General features: G+C 39.0%; 3 protein-coding genes across 3 annotated transcripts in view; 1 reads left to right on the top strand and 2 right to left on the bottom strand.

The window, feature by feature from the left end:
* LOC105227053 (uncharacterized) overlaps positions 1–16056 on the top strand; it is a 116075-nt gene that overhangs the window by 42265 nt on the left and 57754 nt on the right. The window lies entirely within an intron of this gene.
* On the bottom strand, positions 5663–7536 carry LOC105227043 (tenascin-R). Its single transcript, XM_011206199.4, has 4 exons — positions 7306–7536; positions 7071–7183; positions 6017–6991; positions 5663–5929 (listed from the first exon to the last, which is right to left on the bottom strand). Exons 1-4 carry the CDS (start codon positions 7456–7458, stop codon positions 5797–5799), a joined length of 1374 nt encoding a protein of 457 aa, XP_011204501.2. The 5' UTR covers positions 7459–7536; the 3' UTR covers positions 5663–5796.
* LOC105227107 (uncharacterized) lies at positions 10356–11578 on the bottom strand. Its single transcript, XM_049447270.1, has 2 exons — positions 11356–11578; positions 10356–11184 (listed from the first exon to the last, which is right to left on the bottom strand). The coding sequence occupies exon 2, from the start codon at positions 11140–11142 to the stop codon at positions 10483–10485; it is 660 nt and encodes a 219-aa protein (XP_049303227.1). The 5' UTR covers positions 11143–11184; positions 11356–11578; the 3' UTR covers positions 10356–10482.

Raw genomic sequence — 16056 nt, 5'->3', positions numbered from 1 at the left:
CCTAGATTGCCGCAGTCAAGTAAAATGGCTCATACTCGTTTTGTATCACGTGATTAAAATTATGTTGATCAATCAGAAATTCTTTGAATTTTAAAGGCGCTTGTCCTATGATATCTTTGGAACTGTAAGCCAGGAATCTTCAAGTTGCCATCATTATCAGGATGTTCACTATGATCGTTAGGAGCTTCGCAGACATTGGCCTGGCATATTTCAAGTGGAATTCTCTGTGTGGAAATAAACCTCTGGCGCAACTATCGCATGAAAAGTAGTCAGCGATTTTCAGGTGGCACTCAAAACGATCAAATCTTACAAGATTACATCTTCATTGGAAGAGGTGTGCATTGGACAGCTGAATAGCTTATCAGTCTGTAACCGAGATCACCGTATCTTGGTCCTGAGACACAAAAGTGTATCCGTGAATAGTGGACCTGTTCTGCGGACTTCTATAATGGTAAATGCAGAACAAGGTGTCGCGGCGGTTTTCCACACCATAAAGGAGCTGTTCTACAAAGAGTGGGTGGTGAGATATTGGCACCAATCGATAGATAATCGCTGGGTAAAACTGATGATGAGAAAGTACAACCTCACAAGACTTAAACAAATTGTAAATTATGTAATGCAAAATCACGCTTGTATCAATACTTAAGTGATTCCCCATTTCGTTGTTCATCACGTTGAAAAATATGTAAGATTTATAACGAATCCCTAAGTGAAGTGAAGTGCATTTGTACATAAGTAAATATATTACAAATATATGTACATAGCTCACTGATATATTTACATTAGGTATGTACTTAAATTTAAGTAGAACCAATATTTAAATATCACTAAATATCAACCACTAGTTGGGTACTATTTTACTAAAAGGCATCATTGAGACATATCAGTTACTAGATACGGTTATAGGTACTAGTGGGTCTTATATTATTCAAAATTTCTCAATTTGGCAACTATACCCACATATATCTTTTATGTTTGTGATACTCCTCTTAAAGTATTCCGTTGCTCGGCTCAAATGATCTCTTTAAAGTAATACAAGTGCGTGAGTTTAAGGATTTTGTTAATAATACCTGAAGTACCACCCTAATTTACACACCACACCAGAAACACAAAACTTTGCAAATAAGAAAACATGCTTTTTTTCTTCAAAACTTCCTCTCTGCTCTGAAGTGCATGCATATGTCGCTCTTTATGCGACACTAATCTCGGGTGATTTCGGCGATTATCATTATTTTCAATTGAAATGCACTTTTGCTTAAAAAAAACAGAGATAAGTTGCGAGTGGGGGAATTGTTTTACAACAATAACAACTACTCATGCTTATGCGGCATGTGATACACGACTATTGCGAGTACGCACTTAACGAAGCGCTTAGCAGCGGAACATAACCAATCTTGATGACACTGACAGCGAACATAACATAAACATTACAGCTCAACTTACACTTGTAGGCAACTTGTTATTCACTACACAGCACTTGGCTGTTATACAGACTGAACATTCAAAATTTAGTTTTTGTATAAAAGCTTTTTTCATTTGACGAGATAACTTCACGATTTCGACATTGTGGAGAAATTTTCCCGATCATAATACTATATGATATATCTGCCATACAAACTGAACTATGAAAATCAACTTCTTGTATGACGACTTATTTATTTGTTAAGGGCATTCTAGCTACGTTGCAACATAAATTAATGTTTTTGCTTGTTTTTGCTATTTACTTTGTCTTTTGTGAGCAACATCCAGAGTAGTGTAAATATATGTATGTATTTGTAGCGCGCATTCACATTACTGATAACAAATTTGTAGTACAAGCGAGGTGCTTATATGTAAATGAGTTATGGCAAGAGTCAACTGAGATAAGGTAAGTACAGAACGATGATATTTGAAATTCCTATAAACTTATAGCCACTGGCATAATATATGATTTTCAAAGTCGTTAGTTGCGCTAAGTTCTAAACCGAAATAGTTCAATTTGGCGTAACACATTAAAGTATTATAATACATAACCGATGCTCAGAGCATACTAAAATTATGGAAGGAACACTTCTCCAGCCTGCTGAATGGCGGTGAATCCATAACGTCAGAATACGGCGAACCGGATTCCCCAACCAATTACGATGGATCAGACGTTCCATTGCCCGAACATGAAGAAATTCGAACTCTTGGAAAACAACCCGTGATAAGAGAATCGACACACACCACCTCTTCGTCGATTTCAAAGCTGCCTTTATGCCGCTATGTCTGAATTTAGTATCCCCGCAAAACTAATACGGTTAAACTGAGGTTGAGCAACACCAAAAGTTCCGTCAGTATGGGAAAGGACCTCACCGAGCCGTTTGATACCAAACGAGGTTCCAGACGAGGTGACTATCTTTCGTGTGACTTTTTCAACCTTTTTCTGGAGAAAATAATTCCAGCTGCAGAACGAAATCGAGAAGGTACAATTTCTGGCGTATGCTGATGATATTAATATCATTGGCCTCAACACCCGCGCTGTCTGCTTTCTCCAGACTGTACAAGGAAGCAAAGCAAATGGGTCTAGTGGTGAACGAGGGCAAGACGAAATATCTCCTGGCATCAAACAAACAATCGTCGCACTCGCGACTAGGCACCCACGTCATTGTTGACGGTCATAACTTTAAAGTTACAGATAATTTCGTCTATCTGGGAACCAGCATCGACACCAACAACAGCGTCAGCCTCGAAATCCAACACAGGATATCTCTTGCCAACAGATGCTACTTCGGACTAAGTAGGCAATTAAGAAGTAAAGTCCCTTCTCGACGAACAAAAACAAAACTCTATAAGTCACTCATTATTCCCGTCCTGCTATGCGGTCCAGAGGCATAGACGATGACAACATCTGATGAGTCGAAGGTGCGAGTTTTCGAGAAAAAAGTTCTGCGAAAGATTTACGTTTCTTTGGCCATGAGCTGTATGAGATATACGACGGCATTGACATAGTTCAGCGCATTAAAAGACAGCGGCTACGCTGGTTAGGTCATGTTGTCCGAATAGACGAAAACACTCCAGCTGTGAAAGTATTCGACGCCGTACCCGCCAGGGGGAAGCAGAGGAAGACCTCCACTCCGTTGGAAGGACTAGGTGGAGAAGGAGCTGTCTTCGCTTGAAATCTCCAATTGGCACCACCTTGCGAAAAGAAGAAACAACTGGCGTGCTGCTGTTATCTCGGCTATAACGGTGTATGCGGTTTCTACGCTATTAAAGAAAAAGAAGAAGAATACATAATGCACTAAAGTATTTATTTGTGAATTGAAATAGTTAATAGCAGTTAATGCACCACTTTCAGAAGATTCTGTGCCTATAGCCGGTAAGTAAGCGCCGCCAATAACCACTTGCGAATTCGTAGCCGATATATTAATACCACCGGAAGAAGATTGGGTGCTGATAACAAGTAAGCTAACGCATATAACAAGTAAGATGACGCCGTAAGATTATGAAGTGGCGGCCTGTATGTTTGCGTCTCTGGTTATGGTCTCGAAAAGTATAGAAACAGTGGAAATTATGTATAATATGCTTTTATATTATAGTATGTATATGCTGATGATTTTGATTGATCAAACCAAAGCTGACTGGACTTTTGCCTCGGGTAATCTTTCATGCAACAGCGTTTTACTACAGCTCAATCCGCAAGTTGACAAACGTACACGAATATTATTGGATATGAATTAAAAACAAACACTGCTGGAGAAGAAATTCACAAAGACTAATCACCTACATCAGGAGAAAAATATTCTCACCATAAATCTTGTGCTGTGCAACCTGTTGCGCCACATTCCGTAGTTGCATATAATCGCAAAGAGGAGTGAAGGTCTACAGAAGATCAAATAAAGAAAACATCAAAAAGTATTATAAATACTGACTGTGTTCACGTCGCTATAAAAACGCCGGTTCATTGTTTTTGCTTCCAGACTTCGCTTACCTCATTATTACGATCAGTTGAGAACTGCTGCTCAAAACTGGTTGTAACTCCACTTGACGCCAGTGTCAGTCTTGCTACTTTAATGATCGAAAGCAGCAACGTTGATAAGAAAGCTCCTCTTTTATGACGTTTGTATGGAATATATATTCGCATTGTTGTTGCTTGGCTTGGCTAGAAGATGCTGTTTCACCGCTGGTTCACATGCGAATGCCGGTTGTCATATGTAAAGAGTCATACTTCAGCATCTGGCAATTATTCAGTTACATGTTTTTTTTTTTTAACAAGCTTTTTATTTATATTCTTTTGGAGCAGAACTTTATCTTCAATAAACCTAAACCGGCTTGCAAAAACTAACTATAACTGAAAGTGAGATTTCCTGGACCGCGCACCGACCGGATTCGGTAGAGGGCATTCCTAGCTAACGAACGAGCTGGTCAAAAGAGGTACGCGATTAAATTCTGTGTGAAACTCTGCCACAGAGACGTTTGATATGATCAAGAAGGCTCACCCAGGTAAGTGGTGTGTTTCGGTGGCACAAGGATTTTTTGGAGTGCCGGAAAGAGGTCGCTGATGAAACAACAAATCCAAAGTGAAAACGAAGCTCATTGTCTTTATTTTACATCAAAGGTATCGTCCACAATAAATTTTTCTCTCCTGGACAATCCGTCAACGCCAAGTTTTACGTGGAAGTCCTCAAGAGACTCAAACGAAAGGTCAATCGGGTCCGACAAGACATCGCATCCGATTGGAAGTTGCGCCACGACATCGCACCGTAACACACCGCCTTTGTTGTGAAGCTATCTAACCGAGGCCGATAAAAGGCAAGCATATGAGACGATAGAAGGGATGCACTTCGGCTTTCAAGAAGCATTTCGAAAGTTTTTAAAGAATTGTAACGAGTCCTATTACTTTCCGGACAAACTTTGTAGGCTTCATAAATTGGTTAAGTGACCCAATGAACCGTTGGCATCTTTTTAAAAAGTCATTAACTTCGAGGTGCCCTACTTTCTTAAAGAAACAGAACATTTTTGGCATTTACTTTTTGAAGATCTCCTTCAAATGCGGAGCGGCTACGTCTCATATGGTCCATCCGTTCAATTCCCTTTTCTATGGCTCGTTCGAGCATTTCGACTGGTAACTGGCGAATGACACGCGTGCAAGGCCTGAATCGGAGCGAGATTGCCCGCATAGACTCTTCACTTTGCACACCCACACAGGAAAAAGTTTAACCGTCTAATATCACACGATCTTGGTGGCCAATCGACCGGACAAAAACGAGAAATTATCTGCTTACCAAAGTGTTCTCTCAATAAATCCTTGAATCTTGTTAAAACCAAATGTTACCGAAACTCTGAGCTTCTATTTCAGGCTTCAAATGACCGGTAATCGTGGCGGAATAACGGTCGCCATTGACGGTTACGTTCATCGCTGAACAAAATTTGGCTCGGAAAGGTCGGATCTTCTTGCAACTTTTCAAGCGCGAAGCGATATCGCTTGGGAAGGTCGAGCGACTTCAGTTCTTTCCCGAGCTGTATTTTGTAGGGTATCAATTTAAGATCTCGAAGTAAAATGCGCCAGTCGTTCCATACGTCAGTCCGAGTTGCTGCGAACGGCGCCGAATCGACTCTCCACGATCTTCGTGTGCACTCTTAGCTATGGCTGCTATATTTTCTTCACTATGTGCAAATAATTTACCACCGCGATTTTATTAAATCAGTTCAAAATTAAGTATTTCACTTTATTTACTTATAGCAATTAAAAATGTATGCGTATAAATATATTTTCGTATATGTATGATAATGGGGTAACATAATGCTAATTTTGATCCATTTTCAGACTTTAATTTCTTATTGTACAGGTCTAACAGCCATATGCACATATTTTAGAGAGTATTCATGGCCATGCCAGTGTGTCCAGTCGATACCTTTGCCATACTTATCCTTACTGTATTTGCCACGTAAGTACTGTCCATTCAAATTACTGCAAATGTGAGCAAAAGAAATTAATTAATAATAACTAAAAATCAGGTAAATTTAAGCCCGAAATATGTATATTATTGGCACTCACCTATCATGACACGCATTATACCACCACGCGCCCGTATATACCTCTGCGCAATTACGATCCCACATATCGTGATCGGCATCTTTCGTGCTGAACTTTTGACCTTGACTCGTGCGTAAAGAATCCCCTGCGTTTCCCTCAAATTTGCCAAGCACATTCAATGCATATGCTTCATGCTCATCGCCAATGGCGAAATTCTCATAACGGGCATAACGCGTTACGTTATCGAAGTCCTCCATTTGCACCCACAATTCGTTGAGCGTTGCATGTGTTATGCCATGTAAACGTTCCAAGCCGATAAAGTATTCACCATTCCAATTACCGAAACCCGCTTGATATTCATCCCAATGACGATGGAATGAAATCGAACCATCTTGACGACGCTGCACCACCGTCCAGGCTGGACCGCCATTAGTATCGAGCAAGCAATATGCATAGAAAGGTTTTAGACCCGAATCCGGCAAATAAAGATGATAGATACCACTCTTAGCATTAGCACCCGCGCGTTTCACGGCCTCTGCGCAAGTGGGCGGTAATACGGGATTACTGTAAGGACAAAGAGCGCCATATAAACCCGACTTGAATGAAGTTTGCGCATTGCAACCGCAAGACGATGATGCATCAGTGGTAGGCGAAGCAATGTCGGATCCACCTGTTGCTGATTGTGAGTCAGTAGCAGGGAGGTTGGCGCCACCAGCAGATGATTGCGAATCAGTAGCCGGTATATTAACACCACCGGCAGAGGACTGTGTGGTAATAACAGGCAAATCGACGCCGCCCGCTGAAGATTGTGAGCTGGCAGCCGGTATGTTTGCACCACTGGCGGAAGATTGTGTACTTATGGTCGGGAAAACTACACCACCAGTTGATGTATGCGTTGAGGATATAGATTCGCCACCACCACGCACATCAATCCAATGCGGATTGGACTTTACCTCCGGTAAACGTTCATCCAACAACGTTTTAATGTAATCCAATCTAAAGACAAGTAAGTACATACATAATTATTTGTAAATGAAAGCGAAACCTGTTCGAAAAGTTCGTAAAGGCTACTCACCTCAAATTGTATGAGTCCAGCAGTAGGAAAATATTCTCACTAGAAATCTTGAGCTGTGCAACCTGTTGTGCCACATTCCGTAATTGCGCATCATCGCAAAGTGGAGTGAAGGTCTATAAATAGTTAAAAATAAACTAAACAACATTAAAAAGAGAAGTAATAAATCCCGATCGTGTTCTTAAAACGACGCAATAAAAACGCCGGTTCATTATTTATGCTATCAAACTTCGCTTACCGCATTATTCGGATCAGTTGAGAACAGCTGCTCAAAACTGGTTGTATGACCACCCGGCGACGGTGACGTCGTCGCGCCGTTGAAGGTCAAAAGCAACAACGCTGATAAGAAAGCTCCGCTGTTATGACGTCTACACCGAAGGTGTGTCCGCATTTTTGCTTTTCCGGTTTCACTACGGGTTGAAGATGCTACTGCAGCAGTGGTTGTCTTACGACTGCCGCTTGCGCTTAGCGTTGAGTCACTTTTTATATGCGTCAAACAAATCAAGTGAGTAAGAGAGAGCAATTAAACTGTAGCCGCCGGTGATTTTTTAGTCAAATGTTTTTGTTTTTATTTTGGGCAAACCCACATCACAATATTTTCATTTGTGTAGAACAAAAGTTGTGGCGAAGCTTAAAAGTACGCCTTCTTATGTATTTTAAGATCGAAGTCTTTAACAAATAAGTATCAGTTTTTGAGGTATTTTAGGCTAACAAGTCAATTAGAATTGTAATATTTTAATTATTCCATCTTAACAAATCAATTACAACAACTTTTTAGACACGATCTTTGAAATTTTAATAGAAGAAAGAAGTAAGACTCCTGTTAAAGGCGCATAGGCCTGATTGTGAAAAAAACTCCATTTAAAGTTTCTGGTAATGGAATGACGAATGTGGACTTGAATTTCAAAAATGTAATTAAGACTAGTCAAACGATTACCGATCTGGTGTATTTATTACATTTTTTATTCTTCTATTATTCTAACAATTCTAGCGTTAACGGTAAAAGATCTCGATTTATACCTACCACTTATCTTAAATATAACAATTTCCAATATAACCTTTAATTTTGGCAAATTTAGTGAAGTACCAGTAGCTACCACTAAAAATGGAGACCCCACAATCTGTGCCAACTACCGTGGGATAAGCCTCATCAACATCGCATTTAAGGTTCTATCGAGCGTCTTGTGTGAAAGATTCAGGACCACCGTTAACGACCTTATCAGTGTAACTTCAGGTCTAGAATATAAACAAATGACCAGAAATTTACTATGTGCCTAATCTTGGAAAAGACTCGTGGAAAGAGGAGCGGCACACACCACCTCTTCGTCAATTTCAAAGCCGCCTTCGACAACACGTAAAGAAACTGTCTGTATGTCGACATGTTTGAATTTGCTATCGCCACAAAACTAATACGACTGTGTAAGCTGTCATTGAGCAATTCCAAAAGGCGAATATCGCATTCGATGGAATGATGAACTGTACGAGATATACGACGACACTGACATAGTTCAGCGCGTAACTGACTAAGTCTTGCCGACCGTATGGATGAAAAGACTCCTGCTCTGAAAGAATTCGACGCAGTACCCACTTGAGAAAGCAGAGGAAGAGGAAGACCTACATTCCGTTGGAAAGACCAGTTTGAAAAAAAACCCGGCTATATTTCGAATCTCCTATTGGCGCCAAATTCCGAAAAGAAAAAACGATTTGCACGCTGTAACCACGTAAGCGGCCAATATAAAATGTGACAATGGGTTTACTCAAAATTTTGTTTTTCGAATAGAATCACTACTACGAAATCTTGAACAAGTGTCGAAATGTTGTACAAGTTTTTTGGGAATCTACTTTATCATGACTTAAAGTATAGTAGTAGCTGCATTCAGTAAAGATTGGAGTGGAGGTCGCAAAAGAGATGGCTAAGAACTCTACATTCATAAAAGGTATCATTACTGATGTCGAAACATTTGTTTGACATAAGTTTATGAATATAACATCGGAACTATCCAAAATCTAGTGAATGGCGTTCCAAATAATAGGGGAATCCAAAGAAAGTTTACAAGTTCGCTGACCGTACTGATAGCCATCCCAGCCGAGACTTATAACTAGTTTTTGGAATATTGAATTACTCATAAAAAATATAAAGGATAAATTTAATCAGTGGTTACATAGGCTGCTATATGCAATGTATGTATATTTCTGGACTAGGCAACACTAAGTGTTGCCAGGTGCAATCTGACATTTCCATTGGAAAGTTTGACATTTTTTAGCATAACATCACTCAGAACGTTTTGTCATTTAATCGTGAATTGTTTTATTTACAGGGAATTAAAAAATTCATCTCGGCCAAAAAATGGAATTAACTCGTGAACATTTTCGTGCGATCATTGTTCACAACTTTCGACGTGGATTATCACGACAAGAGTGCATCGATGAACTAAAATTTTTGTATGGCTATGAAGCACCACCTTATAGCACTGTGAAAAACTGGTACAACGAATTCAATCGTGGCCGACGCTCGCTCAAAGACGAATTCCGTGAAGGTCGTCCAAAAACAGCCGTTGTGCCAGAAAACATCGATGCCGCACGTGAACTGATAATGCAAGACCGTCATGTTACATACCTTCAGATAGAGGCATGCCTATGCATTTCTCCCACCAGCATACATTCGATATTGCATGAACACCTGGCCGTAAAAAAGGTTTGTTCTCGTTGGATCCCGCACAATTTGACAATCGCTCAAAAAAAGGCTCGTGTGGATTGGTGTAAAGAAATGCTGAAAAATTACGATTGCGGTGCTTCAAAAGACGTTTATAAGATTGTCACAGGTGACGAATCATGGATCTATGCGTATGAGCCCGAAACAAAACAGCAACCGACCGTGTGGGTCTTTCAAGACGATCCAAATCCAACGAAAAAAAAACCATTTTCGTTGCCTATTTTCATTATTAGGCCAGAAATATGTATAGCAGCCCTCGTATGAATACAAGACATCTAAAGATTAATTTAATTAAGAGCGTAATAGTCTAGGGTTTTTTTCCGTAGTTCTTACCTCTGAAATCCGATTATGGAATATATATAAAATTTAATAAAAACTGTCGTAAAATGTAAGAAAGAACTAGCACGGAAAAACTCTTCCAGTATGAAGTTTTGAATGTGTATCGATATTTTGTCTAAAAAGTGTTTTCTCTTCGACAATCACTTTCAAATTGAATTAAATTTCTCGATAGAGAAGACCCTAATCAGTCTTTCTATCGTTGATAACTACTAATCAAAACCATCATCGGAAACATCGATATTTTCTGCAGGTGATCCAAAGACATAATATTTTTAATGTTGCCAAGACGACAACAAATGAATGAATTCGATAAAGAATGTTTGTGCTCAAAAGTTTTATTGAAACAATCAAAATAAAACCGAATTAGCCATAATAGTAACCATAAGGCGCGTAATAGTTTTGTCCGCCATAATAATAAGGATAATTTGGAGTGCTATAAAAATTATTGGTTGTATTATTTACTGGCGTTGTTCCTGTTGCAGCAGCTGTAGTTGCTGCTGTTGTTGTCACCCTATCGCGTAGAGCACTTAGTAAACCCGCCGCAATTACACCAACATTATCGCTAGATAGTAAATTGGTTAAGAGCAGAGGCAGTAACCCATTGTCGCCGAAGATACCCAGTGCATCCGTGGCATTACGTAAAAGTGGAAATAACCGGCGCAAAGTACGGGCTTCGCGGGTCAATGAGCTTAGCGCGGTTTCAGCAGCTTGTTTTGGTGCAAAGGTGCCATGGGTTTGATTGGAGAGGGTTGCTTTGGCTACTTTGCGCGCCGAAGTTCCTGCGGTTGACAGCTTTTGCCCTTTTATTATGCTTAAAACATTTTCTATCGCTGTTTCTGCCGTTAATATTGTTGTTGGTGTACCATAATTTGTTGTTTCGTAGGTTCTGTGTGACTTCACCGCTCCTGTGGCTATATCAGCGTCATTTTTTGTTGTTGCTGTGTTTATTATGCCCGCAGCATAGCTACCATAATTCACAATTAAAAATTCTGTCGCACAAATAATTAAAAAATATAACAGCATTGTTTTGTATTTTATTTCCCCGTTATTGCACACGTTTTGGACCTATTTTATGAAAACAATAAAGTCTAATTAATTATGTATACTAATAATTAATTTCACATTCAAAGCCAACACACAGTACGCATTTAGATAAATTCGCGAATATATATTTTTTGTTTAATTGTACATATTTATATTACATATACCCAGGAAAGTATGACGTCAAATACTTACCTCTCCTTCACTCAATGGTAATATAAATTTTTGTTGGAATTTTTTTATTTGGAAATAATCAATGTCAAATGCTTAATGCTGGCATAGAAAAATATATAATTTTATAAATATTACTAACTAGATGTGCCAAATTGCGAAAAGATGCTAAATGCACGTAAATTTTAAGAGATATGCTCTGTCGCGTATCTAACCTCAATCCTGAGAGTCTCTAACGCTACCGGTACTTTTGAATATCGAATATCTACTAAGCTGAGGATATGCTAAATGCAATATTCTTATCAATACGTAGTAAAATCTGCAAAGAGGGCTGTTTGAGAAATCAGTGAAAGCAATTTTCCTCGCGTATAGGTTGGAAAATTCAACGAGATCTATCAACACACCAATTTTTCGATTCTAAAGCAATAAAAACTTTTAACATTACAGCACACGGCATTGAAATAAGACTCAGTAAGTTGAAATTTATAGCAAATGAATAAGAATTCGTGCCATGGCTAGAAACAATTTTTAGGGGATGCATGACGTTCAGCTATATGCTAGATTCATGGAAAGAAGCTGGGGTAGTTTTCATACCGAAGGCACGTAGCACGTACGTATCCTACTCAAAAGAGTTTAGCCCTATAAGGTTAACTTCATTCCTACTGAAAACGTTACAGACACACATTAGGACCGCAGCGCCTCCTAGAAGCTTGTCCAAGACGCCGCACGCATATATGAAGAGTAGATAAGTAAAACGTATTAGGAATACGTTCTTGAAGGATTCCTGAACATTTCTGGAGCGTTCAACAACGTCTCATTCTGAATAGTATCCAGTCAAGGTGTTGATCCTGCAACGCTGGATCAAAGGCCTTTAGACTTCTGGACGGATAAGAGCAGAATATAACGACGCTAAAATGACCAAGGAAGTCTTAAGAAGTACTTCCCAAGGTGGAGTGCTATCTCCACTTCTATGGGCATTAATGGTGAAACTTGGAAGAAAAAGCCCCTAAGATAATGGCATATGCGGACGACATTGCCATCTTAATAACGGGTAGGTTGCGGTATTATGACCACAACTCTCAATACAGTTCAGAACTGGCATCGCAAGCGGGTCTGGGGTTGAATCCAGAGAAAACGGATCTGCTGGTGTTCACAAGAAAGCACAAAATTTCTCTACAGATATAGAGGTTCCCTTCTATAAATGAAACAGAAATCTCTCTCAATGAGCGAACCAAGTACCATGGGATATTCTTAGTCAGCAAACTACTGTGGAAGCACAACGTGGAAGAAAGAGTGAGGAAAGCCAGCATTGCTTTATATGCGTATAGGCAGATGCTCAGTACAATCTAGGGGTTCTCTCCCTCATGCACTAGTGCTACATAACTACTGTTGGACCAATTCTGCTCTACGATGCGGTAGTATGGTGAACAGCCGAAAGCCAATGAAAAGGGTTCAGAGAAAAAAAGATTACATGATCAACTGGGAAAGAAGGTTCAAAGTAAACATAGCTACGCGCAACACTCTATCTATACGGATGGCTCGGAAATTGACGATGGTGTTGGTGCAGGCAATTTACTTCCCAGAGTTAGGCATATGGCAACCTTTTAAGTTGCCGGACCACTGTAGTTTATTTCAAGCTGTTATTCCGATAGCCGCAGAGCTGGCCTTTAATACACCTGCTGGCAATTCCAGAGTCAACATTTACGTAGACAGCCAAGTAGCAATCAAAGCAGTTACCACGTTTTGCATATCGGTCAGAAGTGTCTTTGGAAGCAGAGTAGCAATAGAAAATGTTGAAAGAAGTAAACAAATTCATTTCTACTGGTTGCCAGGCTACAAAGGCCACTTGGACCAAAACTGGTCTATACGTGGCTTATTGGCCTATCAGATTAACGTAACCTAAACGAATAAGAATTTTCAAGAAGACAGGTGCATACACGAATCGTGTCGTTCAAATAGCTCTCGAAAATATAGAACACCGGTAAATGTCTGCTCGAAAAGAACCAACAATCGCTACCCGAATGCAATCTAACGTCATTAAATAGAAGTTAAAGCCTAAATTTTTTGCTCAAAGTTTTTTATGAAATACTACCTTTATGATTTTTTTCTTTGACTCTTCTACGCAATTGGAATGGATATGAATTCCATAAAAGCTGGGACTAAGCGAAATCCAACCAGGCACACAGCAAATACTCGTTGATTTTTAAATTGGAGTTATTTCAACCTAGGAGCACAATTTCAGAATTATTGGTTTATGCTATGAGCTTCAAGATGTTCGCTTTGTTTCGAAGATATGAATTTGAAAAACGAAATAATTTAATCTTTAACCAAAAAGTTTATTGTAAATAAATACTAATATTTTTCAAACTCACTGACTTTTTCAAACCTTCTCGTACACACAGAATATAATATTGTTAAATATGACCTAAATTCCAATGGTGATAAGAGTAGGTGTCCATATATTTGAGTCTTTTAAAAATACGACTTCAAAACTGTGACTTAATTCTTTAGAACTACCTCAGCAATGCTATCTTTAGGTTATTATTGTAATAACTCACTTTTAAAGGTGAAACATGTATTTTAGCAATTTACATATTTACTAATTACCCTTGCACAGGCGTAGGCCTTCAAAGTTTATAGTCGTGAATATTTAAAGCATATAAATACATATAGACATATAGACATATAGCCGTAATGTGAGAAAACTTGAAGGAATGCCCTTTTTTTAAACAGTGTTAAATGTGCAATGTATATTTTACGCTAGTATTTTTGGTTCTTTGAATGACTTTAGTTACCATTTGTAGCTGGTTTCGTCTTACAGTTTACTTCACTGTGTCTAGTTTCCTCATGACAACCCATGTAGCTGGTCTCGTCTTACAGTTTACTTCACTGTGTCTAGTTTCTTCATGACAACCCAGACCAATTTCTTTCTCACCAATTTCTCGGTTTTGAATTTCTCTGCCACCGATTTTTGAGTGTTTCGATAGCTCTAATACTATCAACCAGATTTTCACCATGGAAAAGACATCTGAAAGGAAGATCGACACACACTACTTTTTTCTCAATTTTAAAGCCACTTTCGAGAGCACGAAAAGGAACTGCCTCTTTGCCGCTATATTTGAACGTGGTATCCACGCAAAACTAATAAGGTACACAGCTGAAATTCTCCTAGCCGTTGGCTGACAAGTCTCTGCTGACAGCCACAACTATGCAGTCGTAGATAATTTCGTCTATATTGGAACCAGTATCAACACCAACAGCAATATCAGCTTTTAAATCGCAGAATCACTCTTTCCAAAAGGTGCAACTTTGGACTGAAATGGGCAATTGAAAAGTTAAGTCATCTCTCAACGAACAAACACCAAACTCTACAAGCTCCTCATTATTTCCGTCATCTCATAAATTGACCTTAAGAGTTGGCATTGCCAACGGCGAATATCGCAGTCGGTGGAACGATGAGTTTTACGATTTATACAACATGGACATAATTCAGCAAATCAAGAGACAGCGGCTACGCCGGCTAGGTCATGTCGTCCGAATGGATAAAAACACTCCAGTTTTGAGAGTATTCGACGCAGTACCCGCTGGGGGAAGCAGAAGAAGAGGAAGATCTCCACTCCGTTGGAGGAAGGCTTGGCTTAGAATCTCCAATTGGCGCCACCATGCGAAAAGAAGAAACCACTGGCCCGCTGTTCTTTACCCGGTAATAAGCACGTAAGCGGTGTCTACGCCAGTAACGAAGAAGATTTTTAAGCCGGTGGCATCTTTCATTAAAAATATTTTCAGATTTTCGTAAAAAAGTTTAAGTCGAACTTATATTTTATTATACTAATTTTAATATAAAATAAGTTTTTTGCTTATATTGTATTTATTGTAATATTTTATTCATTGCGTAAAATCAATTTTTTTGATTCAAATTTTTTTTAACTGATTCCGCTAAAAATGAGCTTTCCGAACCCTCTTCCCCTTGTAATTGTACACAATTTTGTCAATACTTTGAGTTCAAACAGCTGGTAATTTTCTGTCTTGATAGCCTTCATTCACTATTTCCAACCACAAAATTCCCCTCGTACAATTAAGGAAATCCCTAATATACAATAATTGATTTATATGTTCACTAAGTTGCTTATACAACTTCTTCTTCTTCTTTAAAAAATGTTACAGAAGCCGGCATTATTAAACTTTTATAAACGTTAAGGGGAAAACCCGAATGTGATAACGAATTAAATGATACCAATTACCTTACTTAAGAAATCGTAATGGTTAATGTTTGGTATGATCAAACAGGTTCCATTTTGGCTGCAGCCATAACAACGAGATTGTAGAACTCAGTAAATCAATACGTTTTTGGAAGAGCCTGACAGTACTTGTCGTTTCATAAAATTAATATCCAATGTTATAAGCAATAATTTTTTTTGCATATAATTTATTACTAGATTAGGTTAGGTTAGTCTCGTAGGCTCGTGAACTACGCATAGACCAGTTTTGGTCTATAGAGATAGCAGATGGAGTGCCGTTACATAGTTCAAGAGAAATAGTAATTCTTCATAATGCCAGCACTTGACGTTCAACAGGTTCTGCGGCCTTACTAACGACAGTGTTTCATGTCGTGGAACTCCCAAATATTAAAGAGATGATCCATTGTTTCTCTGATGCCTTGCACATAACATTTCCCGCAGTCATCTCAATCTGTCACCCCATTTTTCAAGCGAGTGCCGCTATTAT

This window comes from Bactrocera dorsalis, chromosome 2 (genome assembly GCF_023373825.1).
Source record: "Bactrocera dorsalis isolate Fly_Bdor chromosome 2, ASM2337382v1, whole genome shotgun sequence".
Classification (NCBI taxonomy): Eukaryota; Metazoa; Arthropoda; class Insecta; order Diptera; family Tephritidae; genus Bactrocera; species Bactrocera dorsalis.
This window is presented reverse-complemented; position numbering and strand designations above follow the sequence as displayed.